At 47.7% G+C, this 17242-nt stretch overlaps 1 protein-coding gene across 4 annotated transcripts in view; it reads right to left on the bottom strand.

Annotated features, from left to right (window-relative positions):
- The window catches only part of CDK5RAP2 (CDK5 regulatory subunit associated protein 2), a 181974-nt gene extending 164936 nt beyond the window's left edge, over positions 1 to 17038 (bottom strand). For 3 of the 4 annotated variants that reach the window (XM_067743507.1, XM_067743508.1, XM_067743510.1), the window contains exons 1-3: positions 16793 to 16942; positions 7293 to 7360; positions 4234 to 4301 (exon numbers count right to left, since the gene is read on the bottom strand). In XM_067743507.1, the coding sequence (XP_067599608.1) occupies positions 4234 to 4301; positions 7293 to 7360; positions 16793 to 16851 (195 nt within the window). In that variant the 5' untranslated portion in view covers positions 16852 to 16942. Of the gene's footprint in view, positions 1 to 4233; positions 4302 to 7292; positions 7361 to 16792; positions 16943 to 16966 lie in introns of those variants that run through there. The other variant, XM_067743509.1, reaches the window with a different exon arrangement.
- Positions 17039 to 17242: the final 204 nt, after the last annotated feature.

Raw genomic sequence — 17242 nt, 5'->3', positions numbered from 1 at the left:
TCTCTGTGAGGAAGTAACCCACCATATGGAGGTTACAGAGCAAATCTGAAGATGCAAATCTCCTGGCCATACCACAGATAAAACATTAAACTTGACCAGCTGCCTCGGCTCAGACCAAGACTTTTCAACAAAAAGGAGTAAGGGCCTTGAAACGAGAACACCAGCACCTCAGGGCAGGTGGATTTGAAACAAGAGCAGCAGGGTCTATCCTAAGGAAATAACCACATAACTGTACAAAGACACATGAGCCAGGATATTCACCACAGCTTTGTTTATAATAGTGAAGAATTAGAAACAATCTGAACGTCGCACAGGAAGAGATTACGTAAATTATGGTTCAATCCATCCCTTTGAAAACAAGTCTTTATGAACTTAAGACAGTCATTAAATAATACTAGCCACTTGTATCAACAGACGTGGAAAGCTACACGTGTCACTCTCTGTCACAGTAAAAGCCAGAATTAAACGCTTCTACATACGGATAAAGATAGCTACCCGGGGCTTCCCTGGTGGCGCAGTGGTTGAGAGTCCGCCTGCCGATGCAGGGGACGCGGGTTCGTGCCCCGGTCCGGGAAGATCCCACATACCGCGGAGCAGCTGGGCCCGTGAGCCATGGCCGCTGAGCCTGCACGTCCGGAGCCTGTGCTCCCCAACGGGAGAGGCCACAACAGTGAGAGGCCCGCGTACCGCAAAAAAAAGAAAAAAGATAGCTACCCGGACTGGACATGATGAACCAGATTCTGGGTCTCCCCACTTGCTCAAAACATTTTGAAAGAAACAAAGGGAGAGAGAGACAGAGAGAGAGAAACTGCAGTCTCTGAAACAGATCACACCAGGTAAGCACAGTCCTTTACAAAACACATCTCAGCCAATACTCCTCTGGTCCAGGGAGCCCCCCACTATAGTGGGGAGCTAGAAAGGCTCCCACTGAAGACCAGACTGATAACTGATCTGCCAACTAATCTGCTAACTAATCTGCCAACCTCCTGCTATAAGGCCTGCCGTGCGGGTGATCACACCTCAGCTGACGAGGGCACTAGACAATGGGTCACCAGTTTAAAGGCCCACAAGAAGGCGTGTGGCTTTTACATGTCAGAAGAGGACTCAGAGTGTAACAGAAAGACCTCCTGTGCCAGAGGCCTGCGGTCAGAACCCAAAGAAGTCCCTCTGCCTCTCTGGGCTTGAGTCCCCATGTGTCAGATGTAGGGTGAGCCGACAATGCGGGCAGACTTTCTTCCCAACACCTCTGGACCCCTCCCCTTAGCTCAGGCATCATCCCTCCCCCCGACCATGACTCACTGTAGTCTTTCAACCCATCACAGCGCCACCAGCCTCGCTCCCTCCTCCATCCATGTAGTCACCAGCCTGGCCGATCTTTTGAAGCAGGATTCCGGTCACTTCCCTCCCCAGATTAAAATCCACCACTGGCTCCCCTTCATCTCCAGGAAAAAACTAAAAAGAAGCAGTGTAGCATACAGGAGCCTGCAGAATCTGACCCCTGCCTGCTTCAGTGGCCTCACTTCTCTCAGGCCCTCCATCCTACCGCCTCCTTCCAGCCAAAGGGAACTTAGATTCCCAACCTCCTCACACGCCGTCATGCCTCTCTCTACGTCGTCACACGTGAGCCCTTGTGCCTGGGGTGCTCTCTCAGTCCTCTCACTTTGGCTAACCCTAATCCCGACTTTTCCTGATGACCCTCCTCCAGGGAGGCTGCCCTAAGTCCCCTAGGCCAGGTTCGGGGCCCCTGCTCTGTGCCCCAGAGCACCCCGTACTTAACCCCTAGCACTGCACTATTTTCCTATCCATCTCCCTAACTAGACTGCGAGCCTCTTGACAGGGAGACTTACAGGGTCTTAATTTACTGCCAATTCCCTAGCCCCTGGCACAGCCTGGCACGGGACATGTATTTGAAAATATTCACTGATGAATGGATGAACTCTAAGCAAAACCAGGAGGCCCGTATTTTGCTAGACCCTTGCTAGTAGACTCTGATGTTCAGATATCTGTCATCTAAGACTAGAATAAAAGAAACCACGAGTTTCCCCTTTAAATCAAAAGTATTCTAGTCCCCTCTTTAACACGCACGCGGACTTTAAAATCAGCATCAGACGCCAGGAGCATCTCCCATGAGCACCCAACACAGAGATCACGTATTTAGTAGCGCAGGCCAGAGGAAAACGTTCAGTGTTTTACAAAGACCTGAAAGCGAGACACTGAGAACAGTGTGGTCATTTCAATTTCAACTGCAGAATTTGCTCTTGAAAATGCTACAATAAAAAATATCAATGCCATAAAAAACCTAACAGCAGCCAAAGGACCACAGTCACGAAGAAAAAACATAACTCCTAAAACATACTGGCAGAGAAGGCTCTCCCTCACCTTTAAGAAAATCAGTATTTGGGTCATCAAGAACACATCTGAGCAAGGGAAACGTGAATCACATGGCAGAGTAGACAAAAATAACAACAATAAACAGAACAGTAAGAAGGAGAAATAGGTAACACACAAAATGAACTCTGTGCTAGGCATATGTGTTTCACATATATTTACTCATGAATCCACACAACAGCCCTATGAAGTAGGAACTTGTAACATGTCCATTTTAAAGACAAAGAAAGTACAGAGAGGTTAAGTGACTGGCCCAAGGTCACCCAGCAGAAGTGGATGAGCAGGCAGTCTGGCTCCAGAGGCCGTGGTCCTCAGGCAGCACAGACTGCCTCTGAAAACAGCTTTGCCATGTTGCATCCCTCAGCCTCTGTTTCTCCTACATATAATAAAGAGGGTTGGATTCAATTCAGAGATTTCTCCCAGTTCAAAAGGCAGACAACAAAACGTGAAGCCGAAATTCTGAGATTCTGTTAAATTTTTCCATCTAGAAATAAAAATCAAAACTGTGCCCTTCAAAACTTAAATAACTCTGTATCTTGCAGAGCTGCTTCAATATTAAAGTAATATATATGAAGAGCTTAACGCTTCAAGTTCCCAGCTCAGAGCAAGAGCTCAATAAACAGTAGCTATTATTACTCTTATGATAAAGCAGGAACAACCATTTAATAGTAGAGCACATTTTAATTATACACGATGTGGAATCATCAAATCTCATCTGTTTCAGGCCCCAGGCCCCACAGCATAGATCGGGTTGTAGAGTTGAAATTGTAACAACTCAAAGCTCAGAAATTACTTGTTTCCATTAGAGATCTGACAAGTCATTTCTTCAATTGGTCACTGGTGGTTTGCAGATAACTGATAGCAGTAATGAGTATTCTAAATTAAATCCAGAGACAGTACCACTCTTTTCAGGAAAGACAACTGGAGAGAGAGAAACATGATGGTGGTATGTCCTTCCCTCTGTGTCCTCCATCTTCTCTCTGATAAATATCTCCCGTGTCCTGCACAGTATGGATTTCACTTGGTTGCAAATGAAGAAGAGTCTAGATCTTCCCATGACAAATGAGAGCGTTGAGCAGGTAACTTGTTAAGGAGAACTGGAATTGGGAAAATAACCTTCTTTTCCTGTTACTTGACAACAAAGCCCGTCCACTAACAAATGAAACACACAATGCTGGAAGACAGTAAGCACTGAAGCCAAATCCATCACTGAGCAATCCATTCTGAGACAATCACCACACAGCAGTGGGAACAGGCCGCTCATGTTTCATTCGACAGCAACAAAGATGCAGCCTGCAAAATGCAAGGAGGCCACACAGCGCAGCAAAAAGAATAACTTTTTTGCTTTGGAGTCATTAAAAACCTGATTCAAACCCCAGCTCTGTCACTCAAGTATGATGTGACCGTAAGCGAGCCTCCCCTAGTCTTAAGATTCTTTACCTGTAAAATGCGGATAATACAAAATACCTCCGTCACAGTGAGGATTCAATGGGGACCATAAATAACACGGCTTACATCACAGGAAAGCCCTTAATACATGTTAGTGCCTCTCAGCTGTGCTACATGGTGACATCCTCTTATTTGGGACACCAGAAATACACCAAACTCCCCAAGGCTGGAAACCACTGATCCTGTTGGAACCCGTAACTGGCCTGTGTACAAAGGGCCGTCTGTGTAGGAATGTGAAGGTCACCCAGAGAGCACCCACGAGCTCTGGCATTCCTCCCAACCCTGGCCTTATCCAGTCTGGATGCTTCTTAAGAAATACAGCTCCCTCCTGGGTCTGGCTGGACAGTGGCTGCAGACGTGATTTGTGAGGGATGGTAATTTGGCATCTCCACTTACGTTTTCAAAGTCCTTCATGTTCCGGGCTCTGGTGGGAGACACCATTTCTTCCGACACATGTGGGAGCACTATAAAAAGGTAAAACAGACACAGGAAAACGTCACGGTATGCAGACTGCCCAGCATCCCCATTAGGGAAGAAAAATAAAAATGACTAGCTTCCACGATATATTCTGTCTTGTGACTTGAGTCTACAGAAAGCTCTAGCCACTGTATTTCAAATATTTACGAACTACTTGAACTAGCCCCAATGTAACAATGTAAATGTCAGAAGATGAATCCGAAGAATACATGGGGCAAACAAAGAGAACTGCCCCGCTATGTACATCCTTACTGCTTGGCATAAAATTATTTTGCTGAACAGGATATCATCTTCACGTGTCAGCAATTAAAACAAACCATGTCTGACTGACTTGACAGCAGGGGTTGGCAAACTTTTTCTTAAAATGCCAGACAATAAACATTTTAGGCTTTGCAGGCCATACACAAAGCCTCAAATCCGTCACAACCACTCAACACAAAAACAGCCATGGACAGTTCAAAAACAAAGAAGCTGTGATCCAATAAAAGTTTATTTTCAAAAGCAGGCAGTGGGTCAGAAACTGGCAAATCCTGCTTCAGAGTGATTCAAGACTTTGCCAGTACCCAAATCTTTCCGCAGCTTCTTTAATTCAACAAACATGTATTACGCCCCTCCTCGGCGCCAAGCACCACGCGAGGTGCTGGGGAAGCAACGGTGAGAGAGACACTGATCCTGCACCCAAGAGGATCCCGATCCCGTGGGCAAGACAGAGATGTAAGCAAACTGCTCCACGCTGCACAAGTGCGTGGCGCTTTTCAGGTGTTGAGGAAATGTGTGCTGAGTGAATGAATGAATTCGCTCTTCCCACAAGAATGCACTGAGGGCCTACTCTCTGCTTGGCACCATTCTAGAAACAAAACAAACAGAAGGAGCTGACAGTCTAGAAAGAGGAGACAGACAATAAACAAAACAATAGGTAGTTACAGAGTATGTTCAAAGGTGATAAATGCTACGGAGAAAAATACAGTGGGCGAGGATAGGAAATACCAACAGCAAGGGTGGGGTGAGGACTTGCAGTTTCGAATAAGGTGGTTAAATTCAGGAACGGCTCACTGCGGAGGTGACCTCTGGGCAAACCTGGAGAAGGCACAGGGGAAAGGCCTGGGGTGGGAGATGCCCAGTGGATCTGAGGACCAGCCACGAGGCCGATGGACGCGAGAGCAATAAAGGGGCCTATGTGGGTGAGCCAGGTGGGTGAGCCAGGTGCTGGCGGACGGGCTGGGTATGGCCTCACTGGCTCCTCTCAGGACGCCGAGGATTCTGAGCTCAGGAGCAGCGTTATGGGACCTGGGTTTCCACAGGCTCCCTCTGCCTGCCTCGCGGAGAACAGATTAAAAGGCGCTTTGAGAGAAACAAGGAGACCAGTTAGGAGAACACTGGGAGAATCCAGGCCAGAGGTCCTGATGGCTTAGACCAGGGAGGGAGGGTGAGAAGGGGTCTGATTCTGGGTACTTGTTAAGTAGCCAACGGGAACAGATGAAACGAAATGCAGTGAAATACATACGGTTCAGAGAGGAAAGCACACCTAAGGCAGCCTAGGGAGAGCCAAGGAGGCGGTGGGCTTGAGCTGAGTCATAAAGACTCAGGCAGGCAGCAGGTAGATGAGGACAAAGGCCCAGAGGAGGGAGCGGGCGTGGCGCTCGGCGCTCAGCATTCAGCCGACAAGCGCGGCTCAGGAGCGGGGCGGTGGGGGACTGTGCAGAGCCCCGTGCGCCAGACCGGGGGCACGCGGGTTGCCTTCCTGTTTCTCAGACGGGCTGTGCTCTGTCACCTGTGTCTGTGTCCCCACCTAGGTCCCACTCATTCTTCAAGTCTTGGCTCCAGTTCAGCTTCTTGGGAAACTCCGGCCCACCCCCCCTCCTTCATCTGAGGGTAAATCTCCTTCTCATCCCCTCTCCCCGCTCCTTTCACTTCTTCGCTCGTTACACTGACCGTGTGATCTGTCCTGATCCTTCTTTAGCTGTCTGCCCTCTAGGCTTGATAGGAACCATGATCGGAATCCCAGCACTGAGCCCAGAGCCTGGCGTGAAGCAGATGTATAACACGGGCTGAATTGAGGAGGAGGCCTATGAGTTTTCTGCTCCTAACTGCCTGGGCAGGAAAAAGAGAAACCAAACTGCAGGATTGTATGTTTGAAGTAAAAGTTAATAGGTTCTAAAGGAAACCTGAGGGTGGCCTGTAAGTTACAAGAGTCTCCAGCAATAAACCTTGTGAAACTTACATCATTGTCTGCTCTAAAACCTTCTTCCTTTTGCACATAATCTCATCATTCTGGGGGGGGGGGAACAAGTCACAATATCTCTAAGATATTTCAACGTGGCAAATTATTAGCACTTCCCACAGATACTTAGGATAGCATCCACTTTTTTCGGAAACAAAAATTATGAAGAACGCTTAGCAAAACCCAAACTGCAAAACAGAAAGTCTCCTCATGGTCCAGCTTCAACACAGCAGACTGCCTATTTCCTCAGCGCTGTCTCCTGTGGTCTAACCAACTATTTGTCTCCAAAGGGCAGGCCCGTGTAGGAATGCTGGGCCTCAGCGGGCAACTGGAATCCACCAGCCTGCCAGGAAGGCCTCTGCACACTGAAGTTTGGACAGCAGCCCTCAGGGGCCTCCAGCCACTCGGCAGCAGGGACCACAGATCCTCCGAACCTGACCCAGTCACCGATTCAACGTCCAGCCTCCACTGGTCATTCAGTTCAGCAAACACTGGCTGAACCCCTATAAGCGTGGTAGCAAGAAATGAAACTCATGAAATATGGCCCAAAGGACATCAATTCCTCTAGTCCAGTGTTTATGAAAGGACTAAGTAGCAGGTCAATATGTATACAAAATACTGTGTACCTCCTGGGAGCACCAAGCCATGCCAGGCTAGCTCTGGGCCCTGGAACCATCAAAGCTCAGGCCCAGGCTCAAGGCCTGAAGGCCCTCGTGGCCTCGCGTCTACTTCCCTTGTTCTTACTTTGTGTACTTACCACCATTTCCCAAACCAGCAATGGGGCTGATGCCATCCAGGTCATCTGGTAAATTGGGAACAAGGCCACTAGGAGAGAACACGTGTGATAAAAGAAGAGTCAGTGTTTGAACAGCAGAGACTATCAGACGGACTGTCCGTCATCAGGTCACAGCCAGCCAGCTACCTGTGAGGCATGCAGTGCAGAGGTTAAGAACTCAGGCTTTGGGGCAGAGGTCTGGCTCTAACACTTAACAAGTGAGTAAGGTCAATCATTCATTCACACGTCAAGGGTTCTGTGGGCCACAGATGGGCTAGGTGCAGAGGCACCATGCCAAATATAAGCTACTGATGTCCCTGAGTCTTACTTTGTTAATTCGTTACATGGGGATACCACCCTCTACCTGTAAAGATTAAATGAGTTAATGTATCAATATATAAACACTCAGCACACAGTAAGTGCTCGCTAAATGGCATCTAGCGTTGTTTTTGTCATTACTATTATTATCATTATTAATATGCCTATCACAACCAAAAACTAAGCTTCCAAGAATCAGGCACCAATTCGGATGCTTTAAGAATATCAAATAAAAATGCAAAACTCACTGATTCAAGAAGTTTTACTGGTTGAATTATAAAAACAGGTTCAGTGAGGATCTGGAGACACTGACAGAAAACTAAACCATAACAGGAGGTGTGGTTCAACACGAAACACACCTCCCTGGATTCTGTTCTAGGCTCTGCCACATACCTCTCCCAGCCTCGCTTCCTTCGTCTGCAAAAGGAGAACAGCAGCTACTTGATAGAGCAACTGGCAATTAACTGAGACAACAAGTGTCCGGCAAGTACCTGGCGTATGGTGAGTATTCCATAAATGGGAGCAAAACACCCCGTCACCTTGAAACATACAATGCTCTATAACTTACAAAAGATTTACCATCATGAGAACTACCCAATCCCCTGAGGGTCTATGCATTTCTCAAAGGAAGGTGCTAAAGCCCAGATAATTTCAGCAGCCTCCTCAGTCTCACGGCAGTTAAGCAGAGAACCAAGGCCAGAATCCGAGCCCTTTATGTCTAACCCCCAATAATGCTTCCCCGTCCCAAGCTGTAAACTAAGAGTTGATGGACGTGCAGCTTGACTTCTTGGCAGTTTGCTCTTTCCATTCTGTTCCTAGGACAATTTTGCCTGATAACCAAACTCTGGTGTTGGAATGAACCTTCAAGATCAGAACCAAGCCAAAAACTGGATGTCGTAAAATTCCAACATCAAGAAAATGATTACATTAAAAGTGTCTGCTATGAGGATAACTGGGAAAAAAAAAAACCTAAGTAGAATACACCTTCAATTATTGAAAAACAAAATACATGTACACTAAAGACACCTCAAATCCTTCTTGGAAACTAGGTGGGCTTTAAATATATATATAACAAGACAACCGAAATATTAAAAATCATAATTTGCAGGGAAATGAGAGATATTTTCCTCCTTTTTAATTTTACAATTCTAAATTTCCTCCAATAAGTATCACGAGAAGGACAAACTCCATTTTCTAAACTGAATTGTAAAAATTAAAATCAAGTTCGATCACCACCCTTTGCAGATGGTGGCCCAGTGGCCCAAGATCACAAACCAGGTTACTGGTCAAGCTTAGCCTACAGTCTGGTCTCTACATTCCCAAGTTTGGGGTTCTCTCCACCATGGCCATTAATTTACTACTATTGGAGGAAACGGCCCATCAGTTACTCAAGCCAAGGTCAATCACCGTTGTAGACCACATGGCAGGCAAAGCCAGAGAATTTGGTCTTAGGCAAATTTCCAACAGGCAACCAGCGAAGTCTGAAAAATGACATTTGACACCGCAACTGAGAAGAAACCACTATTTAATGCAGCAATTCCGGCCTGGTTCCTGCCAAATTTCCGTTTGGACTTTACCTGCCCACTTTTTAAATGCCATGAACCTCTGTCATGCGCAGTCTCAGTCAGTTCCAGCCACACCTCCACCTTTAAGAATTCACCTTTTTGTATCCCATTCTGATCATTCACTCTAGGCCTGAGAACTAAAGTTGGGGCTTCATGGGGCCCCACCTGTAGTCAAAACTAGGCAAGCAAAGGAAAAGGGCTTAGACATGATTTTGTCATGGTATGGATGGGGGAGACTAAGGCCCAGAAACGGAAGGAACATATTTGCTCAAAATCACAAGCGGGGGCTTCCCGGGTGGTGCAGTGGTTGAGAGTCCGCCTGCCGATGCAGGGGACACAGGTTCGTGCCCCGGTCCGGGAAGATCCCACATGCCACGGAGCGGCTGGGCCCGTGAGCCATGGCCGCTGAGCCTGCGCATCCGGAGCCTGTGCTCCGCAACGGGAGAGGCCACAACAGTGAGAGGCCCGCGCACCGGCGGGGGGGGGGGGGGGGGGGGGGAATCACAAGCGGTTGGTAGTAAAGCTGAGACCAAAATCCCGGTGTCTCTGTGTCCTTGACACTCGCTAACCAGCGTCCGGGCTGCCCAAAGCTCCTACTCAATGGGGCACATAGTCAGGGCCAGTTTCCTCGCATGCAAAACACAGCCTAAGCGTAACCACTACCCTGCAGGGGCACCGCGCTGAACAGACCCCACGCTCAGCGACAAGCAGCCTCCCGCCTACTACTCACCACAGCCCTTCAGTGGTAGGTGGTAGTTTTTAGATGTTGCCATTTTTTTTAATGAGGAAAAGGGAGGCCCAGGAAAGTTAATAAGCTGAAAGACCAAGCTGGCCTGACTTCAAAGCCCGTGCTCTTAGCCTCTACACCAGCCTGGCCCCCGCCAGCACCTTCCTCAAGGGGCTGTGGCGAGGTCCCCATGAATCGAGGCAGGGCCTTCCAGAGTCTGCACAGCGCACGGCCGTGTGGCTGCTTCCTGTCCACTATGTGTCGGGTAAATGAACGAACGCTCACCTGCGCTTCACCAACCACTTCATCCTCCTAGCTCGCTCCACCGCCACCCAAAAGGGGCGATCTCCTGAGCCTGTACATGGCAGCCAACAACTGTCCATCCACGCAAGGTCCAACAAGGATGGAACGTTTCACGGACAAAATGCTATGAGAGCCATGGACGGACTGGACATCACATTCAGAAAACAACTATACCAAGTACAGTCTTGTCTGTCTTTCAACAACTTGTTTTTCATTCTATGTCATGTATTCTTAATGAGAGAAAAATATATATAAATACAAAATAGACAAGTTTCAAGTTCTCCTTGACTACTCACTCCCATCTTGGTCTCCTCCTAAGAGGTAACCACTCTTGTCAGCAAGACATTCCAAACCTTTCCCTATGTATGTAATCGTATATGCAGCATCTTTTCTTCACTAATGTGTCCTAAAGATGTTTTCATGACAGTACAGATCTACCTCAGTGTTTTTAACTCCTACAAAGCAATGTACAGCAGTGTCTGCAAATTTTATTGACCCCAACCCATAGAAGGAAATATATTACCCTTCATTCTTGAAATTCTTTCTATTCTGTTCTACTCAATTTTTTTTTTTAATTCTGGTTGCAACCTACTACATTCAGTTTCATGAGTTGCCAATGGGTCACAGTCTGAAAGACACCTGAGAAAAGATGTGTATTTACCAGGTCTCCTGATGGTAGTTCAATGTTTCTAAATTGTTCCTTTTACAAACAATGCTGGATCTCCTTACACAGGTCTCATTGTGCACATGTGTGAGGATTTCTCTAGTCAGATAGATAGCAAGAAGTGGAATTGCTGGATCTAAACACATTCACATTTTTTTAATGGGCAAAGGATTTGAAAATATACAAAAGGCTAATAAGCACATGAAAAAATGTTCAACATCATTAGTCATTAGGGAAATGCAAATCAATACCACAATGAGATACCCTGTCACATCCCCAAGGATAGCTATAAGCAAAGACAAACAATAACAAGTGTTGACATGGCAATGGAGAAATAAGAACCCTCATATACTGCTGGTGAGTGTGTCAGGTGGTGCAGCCACCTTGGAAGAGAGTTGGGCAGTTCCTCAGAATGTTAAACATACAGAGTTACCATATGACCCAGCAACCCTACTGCCAGAGAAACAAAAATTTATGTCCACACAAAAACTTGTACCCAAATAAGTGTTTATAGCAACATTATTCATAACAGCCAAAAAAGCAGAAACAACCCAAATGTCATCAACCAATGAATGAATAAACAAAATAAGGCATCAATACCTGTATATAATGGAATACTATTCAGGCACAGAAAGGAATGAAATACTAATACATGCTACAACATGGATGAACCTCACTAAAGACCACATATAGTAAAATCCCATTTATATGAAATGTCCGGAATAGGCAAATCTATAGACAAAAAGTAGATAGTGCTTGCCTAGGGCTGGGGGGAGGGGAAGGAGGAGAAATGTGGAATGTTATAGACTAAATGTTTGTGGCCCCCCAGAATTCATATGATGAAACCCTACCCACCCCCCCAAGTGATGGTATTAGGAGGTGGGCCTTTGGGAGATAGTTAAGTCTAGACGAGGTAATGAGGGTGGAATCCTTGGGAATGGGATTAGTGCCCTTAAGGGTTCCCAGAGCTCTTGCTTCCTCTCTCTGCTCTCCACCATGTGAGGATACAATGAGACGTACCAATAGGTAGTCTGCAACCCGGAAGAGGGTCCTCACTAGAACCTGACCATGCTGGCACCCTGATCCTGGACTTCCAGTCTCTGGAACTGTGAGAAATAAACTTCTGTTGTCTACAAGTCACCCAGTCTATAGTTTTTTTGTTACAGCAGCCCAAGCTAAGACAGGGAGCGAATGTTAATGGGCACAGGGTTTCTTTTTTGGATGATGAAAATGTTCTAAAATTAAGATTATGGTGATGACTGCACAACTCTGTAAATATACTAAAAAAAAAAAAACATTGAATAGTATATTGCAAATGGGTGAAATTTACGGCATATAAATTAGATTTATATCTGTTAAAAAAGCTGTTAAAAAAAAAAACCACAAGGCACATTTTTAACGCCAAACTGTGTTCCACGAAGACTGTATCAGTTGACACTCTGTTGTGCACTTTTTCACACAGTGATTACAAAGCAGCATTTTACTACTAAATATGGAGCCTATATTCATGGTATTTATCTTTTTAAACGGAGACTGAACAAAATTGATTCATTCAACAAATATTTGTTGAGCCTCTACCATGTGCCAGACACAGTTCTAGGGCAGATACAGTGGGGAAGAAGCCAGACGTGCTGCCTGCACTCACTGAGCTAACACTGGCGACGGAGAACACCTCCTCAAACCTCACAGCCTAGGGGTACCTCTGGTCCAAGGTCGGCCTTGGATTAAGCTTTCAAGCCTTCACCAGAAATTTCATTCCACCATCCTCTTTCTCAACCTCCTTCTACGAAATCCATAAAGGCACTCTTTGCCCGAGAAAGTACAAACTGTGTACAAAGCTATAAGAAACATGTATTTTTGGTCTGCCCCTAACGGGGCAGCAAGCACTTAATGGCCATCTACTTGAGGAACCCATAGATGTACAAGCCTGGGCCAGGCCTTGGGAAGCTCACAGGGAGAGGCAGAATCCTGGGCATGAAAACAAACGGGTGAACCCAGGGGTGTGGGCACAGAGGACTTTGTCCAGGAAACAGTACAACATGGTAACGGTGAAACAAAAACAGCCAACATTTCATGTACTCCCCAGTCGGTGCTAGGTACTTAATACATACAATCTTGCTTCATCCACAAAGTCACCCAACAAAACAGATATTATCACTGAAGAGAAACTGAGGATTAGGAGGGTGAAGCGAATTACTCAAGCAGCACAGCTAGTGACTGGCTGAGGCAGGATGCAGACGCAGACATCCTGCCTACAAAGTGCAGGTTCTTTCGACACCATCAGGCAGGCCCTAATGCAGGGCCTTAGCTCAGGTGAGGCTCCAGGGGCCGGAGCTCTTGGGGCACCCACAGGTGACCAGGTTTGGAGAGAATAACACACACTGACCTAATTCAGCAGAAGTCCAAGGACAAACTGGACTCTGGTCTAGTCTCTAAAACTGGGGCTTGGATGTTAGCGAGCAGAAGAGGACTCATGTTAGCATGAAAAGAGATTTTACTGCAGGGGTTTTTCTCATCCACTGTGACCACCTGACAGAGAAGCTGACTCTCTCAGGACGTTTCCGCTACTCTTTGAGGGCCAGTTCAAGCACCAGCAGCTCCAAAAAATCCTCCCAGAATCCCCTCAGAATTGGTTCAGAGAACTGGCTGGAAGGCAAGACATGGTACTGATAGCCAGGCTTTGGAGTCTGTAGGCCTGGATTTAAATCCTGGCTCGATCATGTACTTTTTGTGGGACCCCACACCGTTCATTTCACCTCTCTGAACCCCAGTGTCCTCACCTGTAAAAGGGGGATAAAACTGTCACCCCACTAGATCATTGTTTATTCAGTGATTTAACAAATGGTTACTGAGCCCCTACTATGAGCCAGATACCACATTAGGAAGTCGGGTTACAAAGATGATCAACATGCAGCCCCTGCTCTCACATAGGTCAGAGTCTGATCTGGGAGACAGACAAGTTAACAGTCATACCTGCTGTGGCCAGTACAGGAGCCACCAGCCACCTGGACCTACTGAGCACCTGAAATGTGGCTCATTCAAGTTGAGAAGGGCTGTAAGTGTAAAACACATACTGGACTTCAAAGACTTAGTAAGATCAAAAAGAAGATAAAATATCTCATTAATAATTTTTTTCACAAGTTAGAATGATAATATATGGAAATACTGGGTTAAATAAAACATTATTAACATTAATTTCACCAGTCTCTTTTTACTTTTTTAATGCAATTATTAGAAAGTTTTAAATTGCATACGTGGCTCAAATTATATGCTGACTAGACCACACTAGTTAATCAAATTCAGTGAAGTCATGGGACTTCCCTGGCATCCCAGTGGTTAAGACTCTGAGCTTCCAGTGCAGGAGGTGTGGGTTCGATACCTGGTCGGGGAACTAAGATCCTGCATGCGGCGTAGTGGGGCCAAAAAAAACCAAAAAAATTCAGTGAGGTCAATGAGGGCTGTGAACAGGTCAGTGACGGGGGGACTAGAGGAGAACAGAGGGCCCAGGTGGGGATAGGGGGATATCAGTGAAGACTTCCTGGCAGTACCATCTAAACTGAGACCTGAAAAATAATAAGGCAAGGGGGGGGGGGGGGCAATCCAGGCCGCAGGGACAGCGAGTACACAGGCCCAGCTGTAAGAAAGAACAAGGCAGATCATTCATAACAGTCTGGCAGCCAGCAAGAGTGACGGGCTTGGGGAGGAGACGGGGAAGGAAGAGGGAGCACAGGAGGTTAGTGAGGTAGATGCGCCAGAGTATAAAGAGCTCAGAAGCCATGTTAAAGAACTTCATCTTGAGGGCAGAGAGGAGCCAGGGAGGGTATGAAGCAGGTGGGTAAGAGATTAGTTACCAGGAATGTATGCAGCACCAGGATCACCAGCAAAGGCAGGGAGAGGAGGGAAAGGAGAATATCTGATGCTCTGTTGAGCTGCTACTCTGGGTCAGACATTAGGCTAAACCCTTTTAGACGCACCCATGTTACAGATAATGAAAACTGAGGCTCACAGAGGGTGACTTGCCCAAGGTCACAAGATTCTTAAGTGGAAGAAATGGGATTGAAACCCAGTTAGGTCTAGGTCCCAAAACCCAAGTGCTTGGCCAACTGGTGCTGAGATGTGAAAAGCTGTCTGAGAGAATAATAATGGACTTTACCTTAACGGCAATGAAAAGCATTAAACATGTAAAGCAGCAGACTGAGACAATCAGATTTATATTTTAAAAAGAGCTTTGAAGCTGTAGTATAAAAGGCTATCAGAGGGCTTCCCTGGTGGCGCAGTGGTTGAGAGTCCACCTGCCGATGCAGGGGACACGGGTTCGTGCCCCGGTCCGGGAAGATCCCACATGCCGCGGAGCGGCTGGGCCCGTGAGCCATGGCCGCTGAGACTGCGCGTCCGGAGCCTGTGCTCCGCGGCGGGAGAGGCCACAGCAGTGAGAGGCCCGTGTACCGCAAAAAAAAAAAAAGGCTATCAGAGGTGTGAAGGAAACCACGACAATCCAGATGAGAGGTCATACTGCAATATACTGGGGCAGTGGCAGAAAGATGAAGAGAAAGGGACATGATGCAGGAGCTGCAAAGGGCCTTGCTCTGTGCCTGATAACTAGTAGGTCCTCAATAAACAGAGTCACCATTTGTCCAAGGTTTGCCCAAGACACAGGACCTGTTTATGCCTGCTGCTCAGGCATAAATTAACTGTGCCCATTTTACTCTTAAAACCGTCCAGATTTGCACAACAAATAACATGTCACCGTTTCAGTTAGGATCTGTTGACTAAAAGAAGCAGCCTGTCCCTAGCAGAGCTGGATAAACACTGCAGATTCTCAGTTAGGGATCACCTCTGAGACCTTCTACCCTCTCCCCAACCAGGAGCCCAGGACAACCAAAGGGCCCCAACCCTGCAGCAGTGCAGGGCTCTGTCAGGCCTTCCTACCAGGAGAGACCCCTGCCGCACCAGCAATGTGGACTCCAACTGCCTCTTGGGACAGGTGCGTGGGGAGGCCACTCTCAGACATTATTCCCCAATTTGTATTACTGTTGATGATGATAATGATGATAATGACAACACCGAATCTCTTTTTTCATCTTTTGACCCCGCCCCGTGGCATGTGGAATCTTAGCTCTCCCACCAAGGATCAAACCCGCACCCCCTGCATTGGTGTCGTCGAGTCTTAACCACTGGGCCGCCAGGAAAGTCCTCCGAATCATTTTTTAAGCACTGATTATATGGCAGGCACTACTCCTGCCAAGCAAATTGCTGGGTGGGCATCTTCTCTTTTGATCCTCACCCCAACTCTGTTGGGTGGATATTACTGCCAGCCTCCTTTTACAGATGGAAAAGTAGATTAAACCATTTTATCAAGGTCATACAGCTAGTTAGTTTAAAGGGCTGGATTTGAATCCAGTTCTGTTCAACTCCAGCCAAGGTTCCTAACCGGTGCACTCCATAGCCCGAGTTTTGGTGGCCACTATGTGACCCCATAAGCAAAGCCTGGACAGACCAAGTGCACTCCCCATAATGAAAGCAAATCCCCAAACCAGCATGAACCATCACGTACCCTCAAGGTCCCCGGCCCTCAACTAGCTCCCACTAACTGCACACTCCAAGAGGTCCCCATCTCCCACCCTTTCAGAGAACCCTTTACCTGTCCCTCACCGCCTCTTCAAAGTATGTCCCGAAATGCTAGAGGCGGGCGTGGGGCAGGTCGGGACCGCCCAACAACCTACACTCAGTATCAGTGGGCGGGTCGCCAAAGAGATTTCCCCCCCCAAGAAACCCATCCCACATACTGACCACGTCCAGAACCCTCAAACACCCAAAGAGCAAACCCCAAGTCTCGGATGGAGCAAACCCCAATCAGCGGGAACCCCGGCCTGGTTACCGCGAACCCCCGAAGGCCAGGCCGCACCTGCAGCCGCTGCGTATCCCGGGGAGGGTGACGTCCTCTTCCAACACCGAGTCCATCATGGACACAGAGGAGGTGGCGGCGTTGGTATCTGGCGGCGTCGCCACTGGTTTCCCTCCCCCCCTCCTGCCCCCCGTCGCGACCCGCCCGGCTCCCGAGGTCCCCGCCCCCTCCAACCCAGGTCTCGTTGGGACTCCGGCGGCGCCGCTGGAATTCAAACCGCAGCCGCTGCCATCTTTCCCGGCGCTTCTTCCTACGGAAACGAGGCGGGGTCACCGAGGAGCGCGCTGTGAAGCCGAGGCCGGGCCGGGCAGCGCGGGCGGGCGCCATCTTAACTAATGGCAGGGGGGCGGGGGGGGGGGTCTGCACTTGCGCCAGCAACACTTAAGGAAAGAGAGGCAGGATGCCATTTTTAGTGAGGGCACTCGGGCCGAGGCCAGGGCAGGTGCCATC

Source organism: Pseudorca crassidens, chromosome 7 (genome assembly GCF_039906515.1).
Source record: "Pseudorca crassidens isolate mPseCra1 chromosome 7, mPseCra1.hap1, whole genome shotgun sequence".
NCBI classification, from domain to species: Eukaryota; Metazoa; Chordata; class Mammalia; order Artiodactyla; family Delphinidae; genus Pseudorca; species Pseudorca crassidens.
This window is presented reverse-complemented; position numbering and strand designations above follow the sequence as displayed.